This window comes from Anomaloglossus baeobatrachus, chromosome 1, assembly GCF_048569485.1.
Source record: "Anomaloglossus baeobatrachus isolate aAnoBae1 chromosome 1, aAnoBae1.hap1, whole genome shotgun sequence".
In the NCBI taxonomy this organism is placed as follows: Eukaryota; Metazoa; Chordata; class Amphibia; order Anura; family Aromobatidae; genus Anomaloglossus; species Anomaloglossus baeobatrachus.
In genome coordinates, this window is record NC_134353.1 from 674,613,208 (window position 1) to 674,632,273 (window position 19,066).

Genomic DNA, 19,066 nt, shown 5'->3' on the forward strand with positions numbered 1-19,066 from the left:
TGATGCTCCCAACAGTGGAGACAGGTAGGCCCAACTCCTTGGAAAGGGTTTTGTACCCCTTGCCAGCCTTGTGACCCTCCACGATCTTGTCTCTGATGGCCTTGGAATGCTCTTTTGTCTTTCCCATGTTGACCAAGTATGAGTGCTGTTCATAAGTTTGGGGAGGGTCTTAATTAGTCAGAAAAGGCTGGAAAAAGAGATAATTAATCCAAACATGTGAAGCTCATTGTTCTTTGTGCCTGAAATACTTCTTAATACTTTAGGGGAACCAAACAGAATTCTGGTGGTTTGAGGGGTTGAATAATAAATGACCCTCTGAATAAACTTTTCACAATTTAAAAAAAAAAAAAAAAAGAAATAACATTCTTTTTTGCTGCAGTGCATTTCACACTTCCAGGCTGATCTACAGTCCAAATGTCACAATGCCAAGTTAATTCCAAATGTGTAAACCTGCTAAATCTGCAGGGGGTTGAATACTACTTGTAGGCACTGTATATCTGATTTACTTTCTGTACAAAAAGCACAAATAACATGGTACATTTCAAATAAACTGCAGATGCATTGAAGACGAACTAAGTGTTGTAACTACATGTGGATGGATGTGGATGTACGTACTGTATAGATTTGTACAGGCCGTAAGTATACAAACTTTCTAGACATAAAAAAACACTTAATCCCTACTGGTAAAAGCAATTTGTAGAGATTATTAGGCAGGGCATATGGATGAAAGAAATTAAAATTAAAAGAAGGAGGACCGGCCTTTAAAAAGTGTGGAATCGGGCCAGGATTTAATTTTATGATAATGTATTCCTTCATAGACATGCAAAGCTTCAGTTCAAAGATGTGAATAAAAAATGCCTTTTCCCCAGTGTACAAGAAAAGCTACTGACGCTTTCCAGAGTATAAAATTTCAGTCTTAATGTTTCTTAAATACCTTGTTAGCATAAGTGTTTTGTCTTAAAACATTGACTTTTTAGTAGCTGTGTTTTTTACAGTTAGCATTTTGCTGTTTTTTTCTTTACTGGGATAGAGAGAGGTTTTAGTGAATTTGTATGCTGCAAATGTATCGGGAGGAGACGACTGTACACATTCAGCAGCATTGTGCAACATTATCTGGAGAGAGAGATGAATTGCCACAGTATTTTTCGGTGTATTCATTCAGCGTAAAGAGTAGACCCCCTCTCTGTCCAGAATCTCCATAAATGTAACCATAGAATACCAAACAAACGATTTATTAAGGATTGGTTAATGCTTGGAAAACGAGCATGAGTGCCAAAATGTATGTACTGATAAGTGATCATAATCCCAAGGGGCACATAAAATGATGCCTATGAAAAAAACAGCACAGGTTTGTTTGTTTTCTGCCAACTATATGTGAGTTCAGTTTGTTCTTCTTCATGCACCTGGATTTCTAAAAGCCTTATACAGGTAAATGGAGTAGTCATAGAAATGTCTGTAATTATTCGCTGAGTGTTAATTTACCCTTAGCTGAATTTGATCCTTATCCTTTAATGAAAAATATTAGGATTCAGTTTGTAATATTGGTTTATTTTTCAAGATTAATATGAAATACTCTTTTTATTTCTAGCAAAACTAATATTTAATGAGTGGTGCCATTTTACATATAGAATAAAAAGCTCATGAGATTTTTAACCCCTTTAGGATGTACTTACAGTCATATGAAAAAGTTTGGGCACCCCTATTAATGTTAACCTTTTTTCTTTATAACAATTTGGGTTCTTGCAACAGTTATTTCAGTTTCATATATCTAATAACTGATGGACTCGGTAATATTTCTGGATTGAAATGAGGTTTATTGTACACAGAAAATGTGCAATCCGCATTTAAACAAAATTTGACCGGTGCAAAAGTATGAGCTCCTCAACATAAAAGTGACATTAATATTTTGTAGATCCTCCTTTTGCAAAAATAACAGCCTCTAGTCGCTTTCTGTAGCTTTTAATGAGTTCCTGGATCCTGGATGAAGGTATATTTGACCATTCCTGTTTACAAAACACTTCCAGTTCAGTTAAGTTTGATGGTCACCGAGCATGGACAGCCCGCTTCAAATCATCCCACAGATGTTCAATGATATTCAGGTCTGGGGACTGGGATGGCCATTCCAGAACATTGTAATTGTTCCTCTGCATGAATGCCTGAGTAGATTTGGAGCGGTGTTTTGGATCATTGTCTTGCTGAAATATCCATCCCCTGCGTAAGTTCAACTTTGTCACTGATTCTTGCACATTATTGTCAAGAATCTGCTGATACTGAGTTGAATCCATGCAACCCTTACAGTTACTTTGTAACTGTTACATTAATGCAGGATCACGTGGTGAGCCCGCATTATTCTCCGCAAATGTCTGCTGATCTGATCAGCCGACATGTGTGCAGCTAACAACAAACTCTGACTACGCCATCTAACGCGCTATGGCAGGGATTGCACCATTCTCTGCCGCCATTGGTGGCTCCATTACATAATCACATGGCGACAATGGGTTGTCATGACAGTGTGGGGTCAGCTGATTACACCTGTCACTATCATGACTCACTTCCTGTCAATGCCGGCAGAGCCCCCGCTCTCACAAGCGATCAGCATCTAACACACTCCAGCAGGGATTGCGCCACTCCCCGTCACATTGGAGTCCCTGTGACGAGATCATGAGGAAAAAATGGGTTGTTATGACAGTGTGGGGTCAGCTGATGATCCCTGTCGCTGTCATGATTCACTTCCTGTGAAACTGGCAGAGCATTGGCACTCACAGGAGAACGGCATCTAATTCACTTCGGCAGAGATTGCGCCATTCTCTGCCACCATTGGCGCCCCCGTGATGCGATCACGAGGGGACAATGGGTTGTCATGACAGTGTGGGGTCAGCTGATGTGCCCTGTCGCTGATATGACTCACTTCCTGTCAATGTCGGCACAGCCCCGCTCTCACAGGTGATCAGCATCTAATGTACTCCAGCAGGGATTGCGCCACTCCCCACCGCATTGGACTCCCCGTGACGAGATCATGAGGAAACAATAGGTTGTCATGAGAGCATGGGGTCAGCTGATGACACCTGTCTCTGTCAATATTTACTTTCTGTGAATGCTGGCAGAGCATCAGCACTAACAGGAGATCAGCATCTAACGCACTCCAGCAGGCATTGCGCCACTCCCTGCCACATTGGAGTCCCTGTGACGAGATCATGAGGAAAAAATGGGTTGTTATGACAGTGTGGGGTCAGCTAATGATCCCTGTCGCTGTCATGATTCACTTCCTGTGAATGCTGGTAGAGCATCGGCACTCACAGGAGATCGCATCTAATTTACTTCGGCAGAGGTTGCGCCATTCTCTGCCACCATTGGCCTCCCCGTGATGCGATCACGAGGCGACAATGGGTTGTCATGACAGCGTGGGGTCAGCTGATGTGGCCTGTCGCTGATATGACTCATTTCCTGTTAATGCCGGCAGAGCGCCGCACACAAAAGAGATCAGCATTTCTACTGATCAGAGTGATGCTAAAGCATCGCTCTCATCATCAGAAGTGATCGGATACTGCAGACTTCAAGTGGGGACTAGTAAAATCAATAAAAAATAAGTTTTTAAAAATATGAAAAAAAATTTAAAAAATCCTTTTACCCCTTTGAAATCAAAACAATAATAATAAAAAAACACATATTTTCTATCGCCGAGTTCAGAAATGCGTTCTATCAAAATATAAATTCAGTTAAGTTGATTGATTAAAATGCAATAACAGGTGGTCAAAACATTTCATCTACCCAAAAATTATGTAATAAAAACATCAGCTCAAGATGTAAACAATGTTATCACTGAGTCCCATATCCCATAACAGGAGAATGCTGCGGGTCTCAGAAAATGGTGACAATAGCTCAATTCTTTTTATATTTACAAACTTCTGAATTTTTTTCACCAGTTAGATAAACATTAAACTACACATGTTTGGTATCTACAAACTCGTACCTACCTGGGGATTCAGATTGTCAGGACAGTTGTACCATATAGCGAACATGGTAAAGAAAAAAAACAAACAAACAAAAAACATAGTGTAATTGCACTTTTTTTTTTGCAACTTCACTGCACATGGAATTTTTTTTCCCACTTTCCAATACAATATGAGGCAGAATGAATGATGTAATTCAAAAGTACAACTCGTCCCACAAAAAAACAAGCCCCAAATGGCAATATTGATTGTAAAATAAAAAAGTTATGGCTCTTGAAAAAAGGAGAGGAAAAAACAAAAATGGAAAATCACAGAGTGGTAAAGGAGTATTGACTCATGGAGAGTCACTGGCTCAGTGATTAGCTGATTGCAGTAAATCTAGCCTCATAAATACTCAAGTATTAGCTAACTACACATTGTACAATGCAGCATTATATTGCAGTTATTTAACCCCTTAATGCAATATCACATACATCGCATACATGTATGGGAATGTGGAGACTATCATACAGTCATATGAAAAAGTTTGGGCACCCCTATTAATGTTAACCTTTTTTCTTTATAACAATTTGGGTTTTTGCAACAGCTATTTCATTTTCATATATCTAATAACTGATGGACTGAGTAATATTTCTGGATTGAAATGAGGTTTATTGTACTAACAGAAAATGTGCAATCCGCTTTTAAATAAAATTTGACCGGTGCAAAAGTATGGGCACCTCAACATAAAAGTGACATTAATATTTTGTAGATCCTCCTTTTGCAAAAATAACAGCCTCTAGTCGCTTTCTGTAGCTTTTAATGAGTTCCTGGATCCTGGATGAAGGTATTTTTGACCATTCCTGTTTACAAAACAATTCCAGTTCAGTTAAGTTTGATGGTCGCCGAGCATGGACAGCACGCTTCAAATCATTCCACAGATTTTCAATGATATTCAGGTCTGGGGACTGGGATGGCCATTCCAGAACATTGTAATTGTTCCTCTGCATGAATGCCTGAGTAGATTTGGAGTGGTGTTTTGGATCATTGTCTTGCTGAAATATCCATCCCCTGCGTAACTTCAACTTTGTCACTGATTCTTGCACATTATTGTCAAGAATATGCTGATACTGAGTTGAATCCATGTTACCCTCAACTTTAACAAGATTCCCGGTGCCGGCATTGGCCACACAGCCCCAAAGCATGATGGCCACCAAATTTTACTGTGGGTAGCAAGTGCTTTTCTTGGAATGCCGCGTTTTTTTGCCTCCATGCATAACGCCTTTTTGTATGACCAAACAACTCAATCTTTGTTTCATCAGTCCACAGGACCTTCTTCCAAAATGTAACTGGCTTGTCCAAATGTGCTTTTGCATACCTCAGGTGACTCTGTTTGTGGCATGCTTGCAGAAACGGCTTCTTTCGCATCACTCTCCCATACAGCTTATCCTTGTACAACGTGTGCTGTTTTGTTGATCGATGCACATTGACACCATCTGCAGCAAGATGATGCTACAGGTCTTTGGAGGTGTTCTGTGGATTGTCCTTGACTGTTCTCACCATTCTTCTTCTCTGCCTTTCTGATATTTTTCTTGGCCTGCCACTTCTGGGCTTAACAAGAATTGTACCTGTGTTCTTCCATTTCCTTACTATGTTCCTCACAGTGGAAACTGACAGTTTAAATCTCTGAGACAACTTTTTGTATCCTTCCCCTGAACAACTATGTTGAATAATCTTTGTTTTCAGATCATTTGAGAGTTGTTTTGAGGAGCCCATGATGCCACTCTTCATAGGAGATTCAAATAGGAGAACAACTTGCAAGTGGCCACCTTAAATACATTTTCTCATGATTGGATACACCTGCCTATGAACTTCAAAGCTCAATGAGGTTACAAAACCAATTTAGTGGTTTAGTAAGTCAGTAAAAAGTAGTTAGGAGTGTTCAAATCAAGAAATTGATAAGGGTGCCCATACTTTTGCACCGGTCAAATTTTGTTTAAAAATCCAGAAATATTACTCAGTCCATCAGTTATTAGATATATCAAACTGAAATAGCTGTTGCAAAAACCCAAATTGTTATAAAGAAAAAAGGTTAACATTAATAGGGGTGCCCAAACTTTTTCATATGACTGTATGTATCATTTTTGGAGAAGGCTCAGGAGCTGAGCACCCTCCCTCCACATGTGGCAGACTCTGGCTATATTAGCTAGGTGGCATCTGTCTATAAGAGACAAGGCCAGAGATTACCTGCAGCCATGCTTGTTAAGTATTTAGTAATTGGAATATGCCGATAGGAGTCAGTGAGAGTAGCTTTGCGCATCCATTTAAATGTCACTGTTAGAAATTGACAATGAAATGTTTAACATGCGCAACCTGAGCTAATCTCAGGCCATAGGCCAAAGTGGACTTCATGGAAGATGACAAAGGGGGTGTAACGCCTGCCTGGATCCACAGACTCAGATGGGCTGTAATGGGGAGGCTAGAGGGAAGCCACTCACCAAGCAGGACCCCCAGAACCCTGAAACCCTTTAACCCCTCTACAGGGATTTGGAATTACACAGGGAACTGGAGATCACTACCTGTGGAAGGCTGCAGTCCGATGAGAGTAGTAGTCAGGCAGGGTCAAACCAGGAATTGCGGAACAGGGACAGAATCGGCAGGCAATGACGTAGTCAGCAAACGTAGCAGAGGTCAAATCCGGATCGGGCAGCGAGGTACAGAAACAGTAGGCAGAAGTCAACACACAGGAATCACCAACAGAATAGGATGTAACAGGAGCCAGAAAAATCAGAACTATCTCTGGCAGTGGTCATGTGACAGGAGGGGGAATAAGAAGGGTGTGGTGTCTTCCCATTGGCTGTAGCTGAACGCTGGCAACTTCAGCTGGAAAACACATGCCACCCACAGTCAGCCAGCGGTACTCAAGCTAATCCAGCCCAGTGGATGATCAGAGCCTGCGCCCACCGCTGGCATTGACTCCTCTCCCATCACCAGCACCATCCACGGCAGGAACACGGCATCGCCTGGCGATCGGAGCAGAAGTCGCTGGAGCAGACTCTGGCGGTGACGTAACAGGGGGGGACAACTGTTAAAAGAAAAATTTTAAAAAAAAGCGAGACTGTATTTTTCAAAACTGCATACCGACAAGCCAGATTTTGGCACATCACGTTAGCACTAAATTCATAGAATGAAGTATACAAAAAAAATAACATTGTACCTACTGTGAAACATGGAGGATGTTTTGTAGCTGCTTTGCTGCATCTGCCACAAAGTGCCTTGAATCTGTACAGGGTGCAATAAAATCTTAAAACTATCAAGATATTCTAGAGTGAAATATTCTGCCCTGTGTAGAAAGCTTGATCGGTATCGCAGGTCATGGGTCCTCCAATAGGATAATGATCCAAACACACACAGTTAAAAATATGGCTATATAAAATATGGCTATATAAAATATAAAAAGAATGGCTAAGAATAAAGCATTGGACTCTTCTGAAATTGCCTACTATGAGTCCTAATCTGAATCCTATTGAACATCTGTAGAAGGAGCTGAAACCTGTAGTCTGGAGAAGGCCCCTTCACTCCTGAGACTGCTGGAGCAGTTTACTCATGAAGAATGGGCCAAAATACCTGTGGACAGAAGTATCATTGAGAGTTGAAGAAATCTTTTGTTTCCAGTGAGTGTCTGAAAGGATTGTGCAAAAAAATATTAAGTTTAGGGAACCATCATTTTTGTCCAGGCGTATTTTCATTATTCATTTATTTATTATTCAAATTTTCTGTTAAACCATTTAAAAGCTAGTCTAATTTTCATTCGTTCATATCTAGTAAGTTTAATTTGAATTTACTTTGGTCAGTTTCAAGCTGTTTCAGTGACCACTGGCGGTTATATTATGCCATTGCAGTAGCAGTGCCTACTTATGTCACTTTTGGATTGCCAAAAAATTAGCTGGATTTCTGTAAGCCTCACCCAAAAGTGGGCTTTGTCATTTGGTTTTGGCTAATCCTGGATTAGTTTAGGAACTGAGACTCAAACATCCCTATTTTATCAACAGAGATATTGACATGTATTTTTTAAATTCTAGTCAATCTGTAAAGAGGTGGACAGGCTGTCACATTCCCACCTAAAGGCACCAATTGTAGTTATGTAATGTTTGTTTTCCTGTGGAAACAAGTGTTAAGTTCCCTGTGGTTTCCAGTACTAACCATTGGCCACAAGAGGTCCCTGTCTTTCTTTTAATTCTTATATAGACACTTGTTTGGAAAGTACAGGGTTAATAACAGTTAAATAGACACCTTTAACAAGGAAACAAGTGTTGTGTGTGTGTGTGTATCAAGAGAAGGAGCAAGTCCAGCAAGAAACCTTTACTGTCAACAGATATCTACCATACAGGCAAATGGGTAATACAGGCTAGTAAGACTTTTGTGGGAGTGAGTCCAGTGTTGGCCAGATGTGGAGGACCTTAGGAAGAAAAAGGATCTTTCCAGCTGAAAATACAAGAACAGGGAAGCGGCTCTAGGAACGGCCATTGTAAGGGATCACAGCTAATAGTCTGGGTACAGGGTTTACAGCATAACACATTGACCTGTATGGCCCCGTATTAGGAAGATGAAGGTTCATGACATCTGTTCTGTCTATCTAACGTTCACAAGTGAAGTGCCGTCATCCGAAACCATTGTGTATGTGTGTCTGAATTACGCAGAAGTGAGTATGAAGTATACTACCTGCTACCCTTTGTATGTAAGTGTATTGCTCAGTGAAAACGACTCTATTTTAACAAATTTGGCTGCCTTCCGCATCTCGGGGATAAAGGAGTGTAGCGCCACAAACAGAGGGGCAGGACTGAATCTGAAGGTGTCCACAGCAGCAACAATACCACCACACTCACCCAGGACCCCAAGAATCCCTTGTTTTCTGTAGTGTGCCGAGACATGGAAAGAAAGTACCTCGTCCATGGCTACCCCCCAGAGCCACGTCACAAATGTAATAAATTACTACCCAGTTTCTATAAGATATTTTAAGCCATTCTCTGTATGCTATTTGCATATTCTACTCTGTATGCATAATATCTCTTATTAACTGTCAAGCTCCCCAAAAACTTTAACACCCTCAGGCATATGACTACATTATATTGCGTAATTTCTATTGCTTCTAAACATGTAAATTATAAATAGCACATGTAAATGAAACCTTGAAGTGGGGGACGTAATAAGATCCATTTTATGTGTGTAAGAGATCGTTATGAGAAGTAAATATAAATTACCAGGCACATTACTTGTGTGATGAGTTGTGCCACATTTAACTAGCACTTTACAAAATCATTTTACAGTTTGCTCTTAATAACATTTGCATAATTTGCAGTGCCGGTATTCTTAGGTGTCAGGAAGGGATTAATAATTACCACATTTAACTAAAGAACTGTGTTTTTTCCCATTTGCACAAATCCCCACTGTCCATTAGAGACAGACTTTGTTTTTAGCTGTAAGAAGCTATGATAATTTTTGCAAGCCTTGGGACATTGCAACATAATTAGGTTATTAATGGAGGAATTGTTAAACAGTCTTTTATGTAATAAACAAAGACGGTGCCAAATAGCATTTAGGATGTTATTGCAAGGCGGACATTTCCCTGTGCTGTGATTGAACCTGATAACCGGCGCGCAAGGCTATGTGCAATATCGCGAGGGCTGCTGGGTCTTGTGAATTGTCCATAAATTGTTTTTTGCACCAGAGACATATAAAGAAAGTCTACTGATGTAGGCTCATGAAGTTATTATAATCCGCTTATATTTGTGGCTTTCACAGGACACCTGGTGATTTAATAGACCCACAGTTCAGTGCTATCAAGTGCCTATTTGATGCTTACAACCTATATGCTGTTCTGTTAAGCTGCTTTACCTTCCAGGGGCCTTCTATAAGCCATTTGAAGTGAAATACAATGTGTAGAATTTTTTTATTACATTTATAATTTTAGGTTACAGCGGAAAGGACAAAGCACCCTCCTAGAAATTTTATATGAGCTCAAGGTTAGCTGATCTGGGGTCATCGGTCTTGGAGTTCATGCAACGCTGCATGGTTTATAGAACTACATCCCTCTGTACAAACTATTCATACCCCCATAAGGGGTACTACTGGCATAAAACGTGCCCCTGTGTCATGCACTGTCCGAATCCGCACACGGGTCGGACTCTGTTTACTTTGCAGAGTCCGACAAGCAACTTGGTCTCTCTTAAGTGCTCAGCTTGGCTGGAAGTCGGCTCCCAACCTTACATTAGTTAATCCTTTTTGGAGCAGTGTGCTACTCTTCTTAGACCCAGGTTTCTAATTACCATAAAAAGCTGGTCTCCTCCTATTTAAGGCTGGGGAGTGTAGTAGGGGACCGCCAAAGCTAGTTTCTGCTTGAAGTTACAATATCCCGGTGTCCGTGGTGATCCTCTATTTGGTGACTAGTAATTTGTTGTCTGCTCTGTATGATAGCTCCCTGGTGTGACTTTCTCCTTTCCCTTTGGTTTATTCCCTCCGGTGTCTTTTTGTCTCTCCTCTGTGGATATTTGCAATGTGAGTTTCTGTTTTACCCCTTTGTCTTGTGGGAGGTGTATTACTTCGTGTCCTGCCCAGCCCTGGGTTGGGGATGCGAAGGTATTAGGTGAGGGGCTGACAGGAGACAAGGCCAAGCTGGAGGCTCGACTCTGACTACCTTGAAGTCTACTGTTGAGATAAGGGACAGCACAGGGTCCCCAGTCTTAGGGTCAGCCTAGGAGCCCCTGTTTCATCTGTACTTCCCCATGACACCCTGATTGCATGCTGATTCTCAGCATGCTCAGGCTCTATTTGGGGACTTAGCAGCACCCAATAGTATATTTAAATTAGTTTCATCCACAATATATGATAAAATTGATATAATGTCAGTTAGCTGAAAGTTTACAGTAGCTAAAATATTCTCTGTCAGATTGTTATTATGGCTCCTGCCTGGTACCAGTGTCAGCAGGTTACTAGGATGGAACAACGCAGAAAAGGATGACGCGGGGGTATCTTAAACAAGTGCCTTATATATGAGAAACGGAATGGCACAGGTGATGATAATAAAACAGATTATACTATAAAAAGGATTTCAGTGATACAGGTGAATATGAAGCTCAAACAATCACTACATAGATCAAACAGTAGATTTTACAGTATATTATTATGTAATTCAATAACTTCAATTTTACAATACCAGCGATTAGAACAATACTATTATTCTTCTATTACAGATCCCTGTGTATTAAAGCAATTTTAGTAAAATGCTGATTTTCAAATCAGCATTTTACTAAAATTGCTTTAATACACTGGGCATTCTGAAGATGTCGGCAGTGGGGACTTCAAAGAAATGGCGGTCAGAGTTGGTGAATGTGCAGATGAGAACTTGAGCCGACATTTTGATATATTTGAAGCCCTTACAACCGACATCTTCAGAAAGGCCTGTGCCTGGCCACCCGCTGCACAGAGCAGCACCGCCCGCCGCACAGAGCTACACAGAGCAGCGCTGTAAAAAGCAGAGCCCACAGCATAGCGCACAGCATTGCCCTGTCTCCTGTGACCCCTCTCCACCATCCCCTGGTAATCTACATTCAGATTTTAAGACACACTCCTCATTTTCTTCCCAAATTTTTGGGAGGAAAAGTGTGTTTTATAATCCGAAAAATACGGTATGTCACTGTTTGTCTCGTGTTCACCTCTATCATCCCTGCATCACCACTTTAACTTCAGTTATTGTCTCACAGGCCCTAATGGGATTCAACATTATTTTCCACTAGGCTGTAAGTTCTTCTTGACAAGTAGCTTCCTAAGTTTGGTATGGTGGCTGGCTTTTTCTTCTGGAGCATAGCCCCAGTCCCCTCTTAGTACCAGATGACTAATCAAGAAGCAAAGGCTTACAAACATGATCTTTTATCGATATTCAGTACTCAATCTTCTATAGTATTCGATATTCCAGTCAGCCCAGGTCACAATGTTCCCTTTGGATAGGGTCACAATGTTCCCTTCAGCTCAGTTCCCAGCTTCTTCTCTCAGCTCTGATGTAACCCAGGCCTCTCTTGGGATCTGACTGCCCTCAGACGCTTCTATGGCAATGTTGGCTGTAAGCTATCTTTGCTGCCACACGGCTATCCTGGTATAGACTCTGGTGCCATCTCCACCCTAGCCAGGTCTTTTATATTTAACAACTGTGCCACAACTGTCACCTGACTCTGCCTCTCTTCTTTTCTTCCCTAGAGGAACGAGCTCTTCAGTTTCTCTTACTGGCCTTCTCTCCACGTTTCTTCTGTACTTATTACCTTCTGCCAGCAGAGGGCAATGTTTATTTGCATTTACTTCTGCATTCCTTTATTATTATTATTATTATTATTATTATTATTATTTATTTATAGAGCACCATTAATTCCATGGTGCTGTACATGAGAAGGGGGTTACATACAAAATACGTATACAAGTTACAGTAGACAGACTAGTACAGAGGGAAGAGGGCCCTACCCTTGCGGGCTTACATTCTATAGGATTATGGGGAGGAGACAATAGGTGGGGTGTAGGTCAGGCGGCGGCTCCGCACGGTGGTCGGGCGGCAGCTCCGCACGGTGGTCGGGCGGCAGCGAGTTCATTGTAGATTGTAGGCATTTCTGAACATTTCTTTACAAAACATTCCCATGGCATCCTGCAAACAAAAAAAGTTCAGATTACAATGAATAGTTTCATTGGTTTATGTTGCATAATAAGTAGAGTAATCAGATTTATTTAGACCAGTTAACTGTTTTTTAGCCTTGCTTCATCTTTGGTTCTATTTTGTCTCAAGAATCCCATTTTATTTCATATTTGCTTTTATTCAGTTATTAGCTGATAGGTTTTGATGCACTCTATGTAAGTACAATCAGCACTCTTAAAATTTGGGCTCTGTGTGGTAACTCTGTAAACATCTGTGGGGGTACTCTGATCTGAAAACAGGCTCTGTGGCAGCACTCTTAACGTTTTACATCTGTGGGAGTACTCTGATCTGAAAACAGGCTCTGGGTGGCATTCTTAGGGTATGTGCACACGTAGCTTTTTTTTCAGCGCGGAAAAAAACGCACCCTCTGGCAGAGGGGAGAATTGTAAACAATGCTTTTTTGAGAAAAAGGCATCGAAAACGCATGCGTTTTTCATGCGTTTTTCATGCGTTTTTCATGCTTTTTTCATGCGTTTTTCATCCGTTTTTTTAGGTGCGTTTTTTAAGACTTGTCAGTGTTAATAAAGTTGGTTGAACACAGACCTTTGGAAAAAAAAACCTGTGATGTCATTTCCTTCTCCACATTCTGTTTGGATAAATGGGAGGGCTTGGAATGGAAGGAGCACCATTTGAATTTTGGAAAAGTTGAAATAAACTTCGCGCACCATGTCACATTAGCAGAGCCCCTTGGGTACCTATACGTCAGAAAACCCCCACAAGTGACCCCATTTTGGAATCTGCACCCCTCAAGGATTTTATTCAGGAGTATATTAAGCATTTTGAATCCACAGCTACTTCACCCAAAATGTTGCTGTAGCAACAATATTCTCACTTTTAGGCCCGTTTCACACGTCAGTGAAAAACAGTGACATTTTTCACTGGCGTGTAAAACATGCACATGTCCCTCCGTGTGCCGTGAATCACGGCACACATGGGTTGTCTAAGTGCAATCCGGGCTCCGTTCTCCGTGGCCCGTGATTGCACTTAGAGATTAACTCACCTCTGCCCGCTCCCGCTCTCCATGGTGCTGATCGCTCACGCGGTGCAGCATCCGGCTGGCGCTGACCCCCGCAGCAGCTGCTTCCGGGTCGGCTGTGTCGCGCATCATGAATATGCGCGACAATAATGAGCCGGCTCAGAAGCAGCAAGCAGAACGGGCTGCAGAGGACATCGCTGGACGCCGGGTGAGTAAAAATGATTTTTATTTTAAAAGCACTTTTTTTCTGGCACGTGTTTCACGGATCACACCACTGCGTGGTCCGTGGAACATCAGTGATGCCAGAAAAAATGGACATGTCTCCGTGCGGCTATCACGCACACGCGGGTACGCCGCACGGAGACACGTGCAATGAAAAATCACTGATGTGTGAGCAGACCCATTCATTATAATGCGTCTGCGTATGTCAGTGATTCTGGTACGTTTAAAAAAAAAAGCACAAACGTACCAGAATCACTGACGTGTGAAAGAGGCCTAAGGCTATGTGGCCATGATCCAGCGACACGGCGTCCAGTACACAGTGTCAGCCTCCTGCAGAGATGTGAGTGTTGTCCACGGGAGAACGCAGCTGGCCATGCCCACGATTTGGGTTCAGGCTGCTGTGGAGCTCTATGCTACCTGCAGAGAACACTCTCGTCTCCGCAGCATAAATTGACATGCTGAGGCTCAGGAAGCCATGCCACCGGTCAGTTTATGCTGCGGAGAAAAGAAGCACAGTGGGCATGAGATTTCTAAAAATCCTCCCACTGTGCTTCTACTGCACAACGCAGCGTCATGGACGCAGGGAAAACAATCTGCGCCCAAAACGCTGCAAACCCCGATTGTGGGCATCCAGCCTAAAAAGCGTCAATGGAGGTCAAATATATATACAACGTCCCACCCCCCCCCTGCATATTCTAAGCTGGCACCTTTAGTACCTTTCATGTGGCACTAAAGGGTGCCTAGCCTAGTTTTTATCACAAAAACAAAAAAAAAAAATGGCGTGGGGTCCCCCCTATTTTTGATAGCCAGTCAGGGTAAAGCAGACAGCTGTAGCCTGCAAACCACAGCTGGCAGCTTCATCTTGTCTGGTGATCAATTTGGAGGGCTCCCCAGGTGTTTTTTTTTTATTTATAAATAAAAATAATAATAAAAAAAAAATAACATGGGGTCCCCCCAAATTAGATCACCAGCCAAGGTGAAGCTGACAGCTGAGGTCTGGTATTCTCAGGGTGGGAAGAGCCATGGTTATTGGACTCTTCCCAGCCTAAAAATAGCAGGCCGCAGCCGCCCCAGAAGTGGCGCATCCATTAGATGCGCCAATCCTGGCGCTTCGCCCCAACTCATCCCGCGCCCTGGTGCGTTGGCTAACGGGGTAATAAATGGGGTTGATACCAGATGTGTAATGTCACCTGGCATCAAGCCCAGCAATTAGTGATGTCACGGCGTCTATCAGATACCCGACATAACTAATTGACAGTAAACAAAAGCAAAAAAAGACAACAAAAAAATTTTTATTAGAAAAAACACTCCCCAAATCATTCCCTTGTTCTCCAATTTAATAAAAAAAATGGGTCCGCAGAAATCCATATGGACGTCCCACGTCGCCTCTGGACCTTCTAGAATATGGGGGACACGTTCAGGGAACGTATCCCCCATTTTCTAGGAGGGCAGACCCTCCATTTGAGGAGAGTGGGTGCAAAAATCTGCACCCACTCTCCCCGGGTCACAGCTGCAGACTGCCGAGCAGCCAGCACAGCTCACACTGAACACAGTGCTGGCTGTCAGCTGCTCTGCTCATGTGACCGGCCGGCGTCTGCTGTGAAGGAGGAGGGGGCCGCGGGGGATCAGCGCTGCGACCGGACAGGTATGTATGACACCGGGGGGAATTGGGGTGAACGGGCAGGGCCTGGGGGCATTTTTCTGTCGCATGTCTCAAGGTACATGCGACAGATACATAGGAACAGGGCGGCCGGTGCGCTACTGTGCGCGCGGCCATGTTGGATTTTCGGGAGGGGGGTCGGAGGTCGGGGCGGGCACATTGGTGACACCAGGGGCTTTGCCAGGAAGTGAGGTCAACAGGAAACCTCTTGACCTCACTTCCAGGTTAATGCCTGCGTTCTGGCGTGCCGACAAAGGCCGCGGACCGCAACAAAAAAGCAGCTCACTGCGGCGTAGCTGCGTTCTGACCCCACATCATTGATTTCAATGGGGGGAGAAGGCAGCCACAACGCACAAAAGAAGTGACATGCTGCTTTTCTTTCCGCACCGATTTTTGGCATCCAAAACGCTGCGGAAAGAAACGCAGCGTGTGCACTGATTTTTCAGCTTTCCCATACACTTTGCTGGGAAAGCTGAACACATGCAATTTGCCACTGAAACGCTGCGGTTCAAAACGCAGCGTTTCCGCGGTAAAAAACGCAACGTGTGCACACAGCCTTAAAGTTTTTGCTCTGTGGGGAACTCTTAAAACAGGCTCTGTGGAGGAACTCAACATTTTTATTTTATTCATTTACTTCCCATTTAACCATGATTACTATTGTGACAGAACCCCTTTAAGTCATTTCCCTATCCACATTTGTTTGCAGGGCAATTGTCCCTGTCATACCCCTTTTTGCTTTATTTGCAGCCACCTAGGGGAATTACGACCCTTTTACAGCCATTTTACAGTATCAAAGTTCACGTCCCCATTTATTTCTATTGGATTCAAGGTCCAGAGTCAAGTTTGAGTCACGTTCAGGTACCGATCTGAACTTCTAATTACAGTTCGGACGAACCAGGCAAAACCGAATCCACTCATCCTTACTTGTAATTCTTGTTGTATCTGTCTTAAAAGTCTAAATTTCCTCTTGATCAACAGTTTGTTGTTTTATAAAAAATATGTTAAATCACAATCACTTTATCTCAATATTTTACTTTTTGTTTGTATTGCATTTTTTATTTATCTTTATGTAGATTTCAAATAGTGTTTTTTCTATTCGTGCAATATGTAACCATTTGTCATTTGAAATAAATTGTGTTTTACAGATCACTGATTTAATGACTGAGTTGTCTGATGAACGATTCAAAGGTGAAGTTGCTTGTCAAGTTTTGGAAGGTGAAAGAGCTGAGAGACTAAGGGTGACACGTGAAATTAAGGAGATGCAGGTAAGTTCTTAAAGTATATAAATGTTACAGACAGAGCTCTTAAGTATATATATATATATATATATATATATATATATATATATATATATATACAGTATATATTAGTAGGAGTCTCCACACTTTTTTATACAAGATTTGCAGAGGTGTATCTATAGTAAAGTAGCAATTGCACCAAGATTTATTATCTAAGGTAGATAACAAAGACCTTTTGCATTGAGGCGCCGGAGTTTTTAGTTACTGTTTTGTTGATATAATTTTATCTCCACATTCCTATGCAACTATACATCTTTTTTCTATAAGTATAGTATAATTTTATGAAGTTTTGCTGTGATACTCGTGTATGTCTCTGGTTTTGGCAGATCATTATGACCCAAACTCATCACAACAGGCTATTTTCTTGCTTGACTTGATGATGAGGCATGTTGGAATATCATGCCTCTTAATGAATCAGGAGCATCTGATGAGTGGCATGCACCTCCGTGTTCTACACCAGAAATCTGATCCCAATGCTGACTGGAGCAAGATTTCTGGCTTAGGAAATGGCACAGTTCATCATGAATTAGATGAGCTGTGGTGTCACGCTCCCACCTTGACCTCCTCCGTCCTCAGATCTGCCCATATTGGCAGGGAGAAAATGTTGAAAGTCACAATATTTGTTTGCAACTCCAAGTTGCAAAAACCTTTTGTAACTTTTCAAAGCAATTTACACCAGAATTCTGGCAAAATTACCTTGATGAATTAAGGCCTGTATGTTCTGAAATGTTGATCCTATTCTGTTATACCAAATGTGATTCATTAGAACATAAATCATGCCTTTGTCTCAATGAAAGTTCACTCCAAAGACAAAATCACATATTGTATTTCTTTTGTACTCAACATATGGACCAATTTTCATCAGTGTTAGATCCAATTTTCAATTACTTGGGCCCATGTGTCCGTTTTTATCAAATGTGTGTTTTTTATTTTTCTCGTATGAAAGATATATGAGTTTCCCAAGCTTTTTGTACCAACTAGTTAATAAATAGTGATGAGAGATCCTAAACTGCAAAATTCAGGGTCCGTACTGGACACCTAGGGTGTGTGCATGGACCCCGAACATGGACTTCTCAGGGAAATCCTTGTTACTGTTCAGGTTTGGACGCCTGGATAAAAGTAAAAAGGAAGAAATACGGGAATTAAATCTGGACAATTATACTTACCGAGCTTTCGCGTGGCTGTCACATTGTTTCCAGGTCAGTTTATTAAATCTTATCAATATTCCCTGCTTCCCTCACCAACCCTTCGTGACAACATCTGTGATTAGTTGCAGTTAGACTGCACCCCCACCCTCTGTGCCGGCATCTGTGATTGATTGCCCTTACACTAGTTGCCTGGCTCCCCAAAATTAAGTGTAAAAATAAATAACTGGAAAAAATGGTGTAGGTTCCCTCATATTTTGAAACCCAGTGCAGATAAAGCAGACAGCTAGAAGCTGTAGACCTCAGCGGTGTGCTTTATCTTTGCTGTGCCTTACAATGCAAGGGACCCCATGCAGCTTTTTAAAAATTATTTAAATAAATAATTTTAAAAAAATCGTGTGGGGTCCCCCCCAAATTTGATACCCAGTCAAGTTATAGCAGACAGCTGGGAGTAGATGTTCTCAAGTTGGGGAGGCCTGTGGTTATTGGGCCCTTCCCAGCCAAAAAATGACAGCTCGCAGCCACCCAATAAGTGGTGCATCTATGAGATGCTCCGATTTTGGCACTTTCCCCCGGCTCATCCTGATTGCCCTGGAGCGGTGGCAATCAGGGTAATATAAAGGGTTAATGACAGCTGTGATTTGTCAAAAAATCACAGCTGCCACAAAGCCCTGGATTAGTAATGGGTAGGTGTCTATTGATCCACCGTTACAGATTGTGTAAGTAAAAAGAAATAAACACAAAACACAGAAAAAAATACTGTATTTAAAAAAAGAAAAACAAAAAACCCACCTTCTTTTTCCAATTTATTAACCCCCAAAACACTTAGGTCTGAATTAATCCACAAAACAACGTCCCATGATCCCGGCTCTGCTACATTTTGACGTCACAGTGCACAAGGACATTATAAAATGTGACCTATCACTGAGGCCTATGGGAAACACTTATGGAGCCACAGCTGTGGAGCAGTGATGTCAGTGAGTTAACCTGAGATCACAGATGTTGGTTCCCTGGTACCCGAGCAGTGACCTCAGTTGGACTTACCTGAGGTGAAGTCAATGAACTCAGTGAACATACCTCAGATGGACTCATTGAACTCAGT

The 19,066-nt window shown here is 42.0% G+C and overlaps 1 protein-coding gene across 1 annotated transcript in view; it reads left to right on the plus strand.

The window, feature by feature from the left end:
• Nucleotides 1-19,066, plus strand: part of MYO18B (myosin XVIIIB) — a 1,019,172-nt gene that overhangs the window by 618,034 nt on the left and 382,072 nt on the right. Inside the window, exon 27 of the mRNA XM_075320057.1 lies at nucleotides 16,667-16,786. Within this exon, the coding sequence (XP_075176172.1) occupies nucleotides 16,667-16,786 (120 nt within the window). The remainder of the gene's footprint in view (nucleotides 1-16,666; nucleotides 16,787-19,066) is intronic.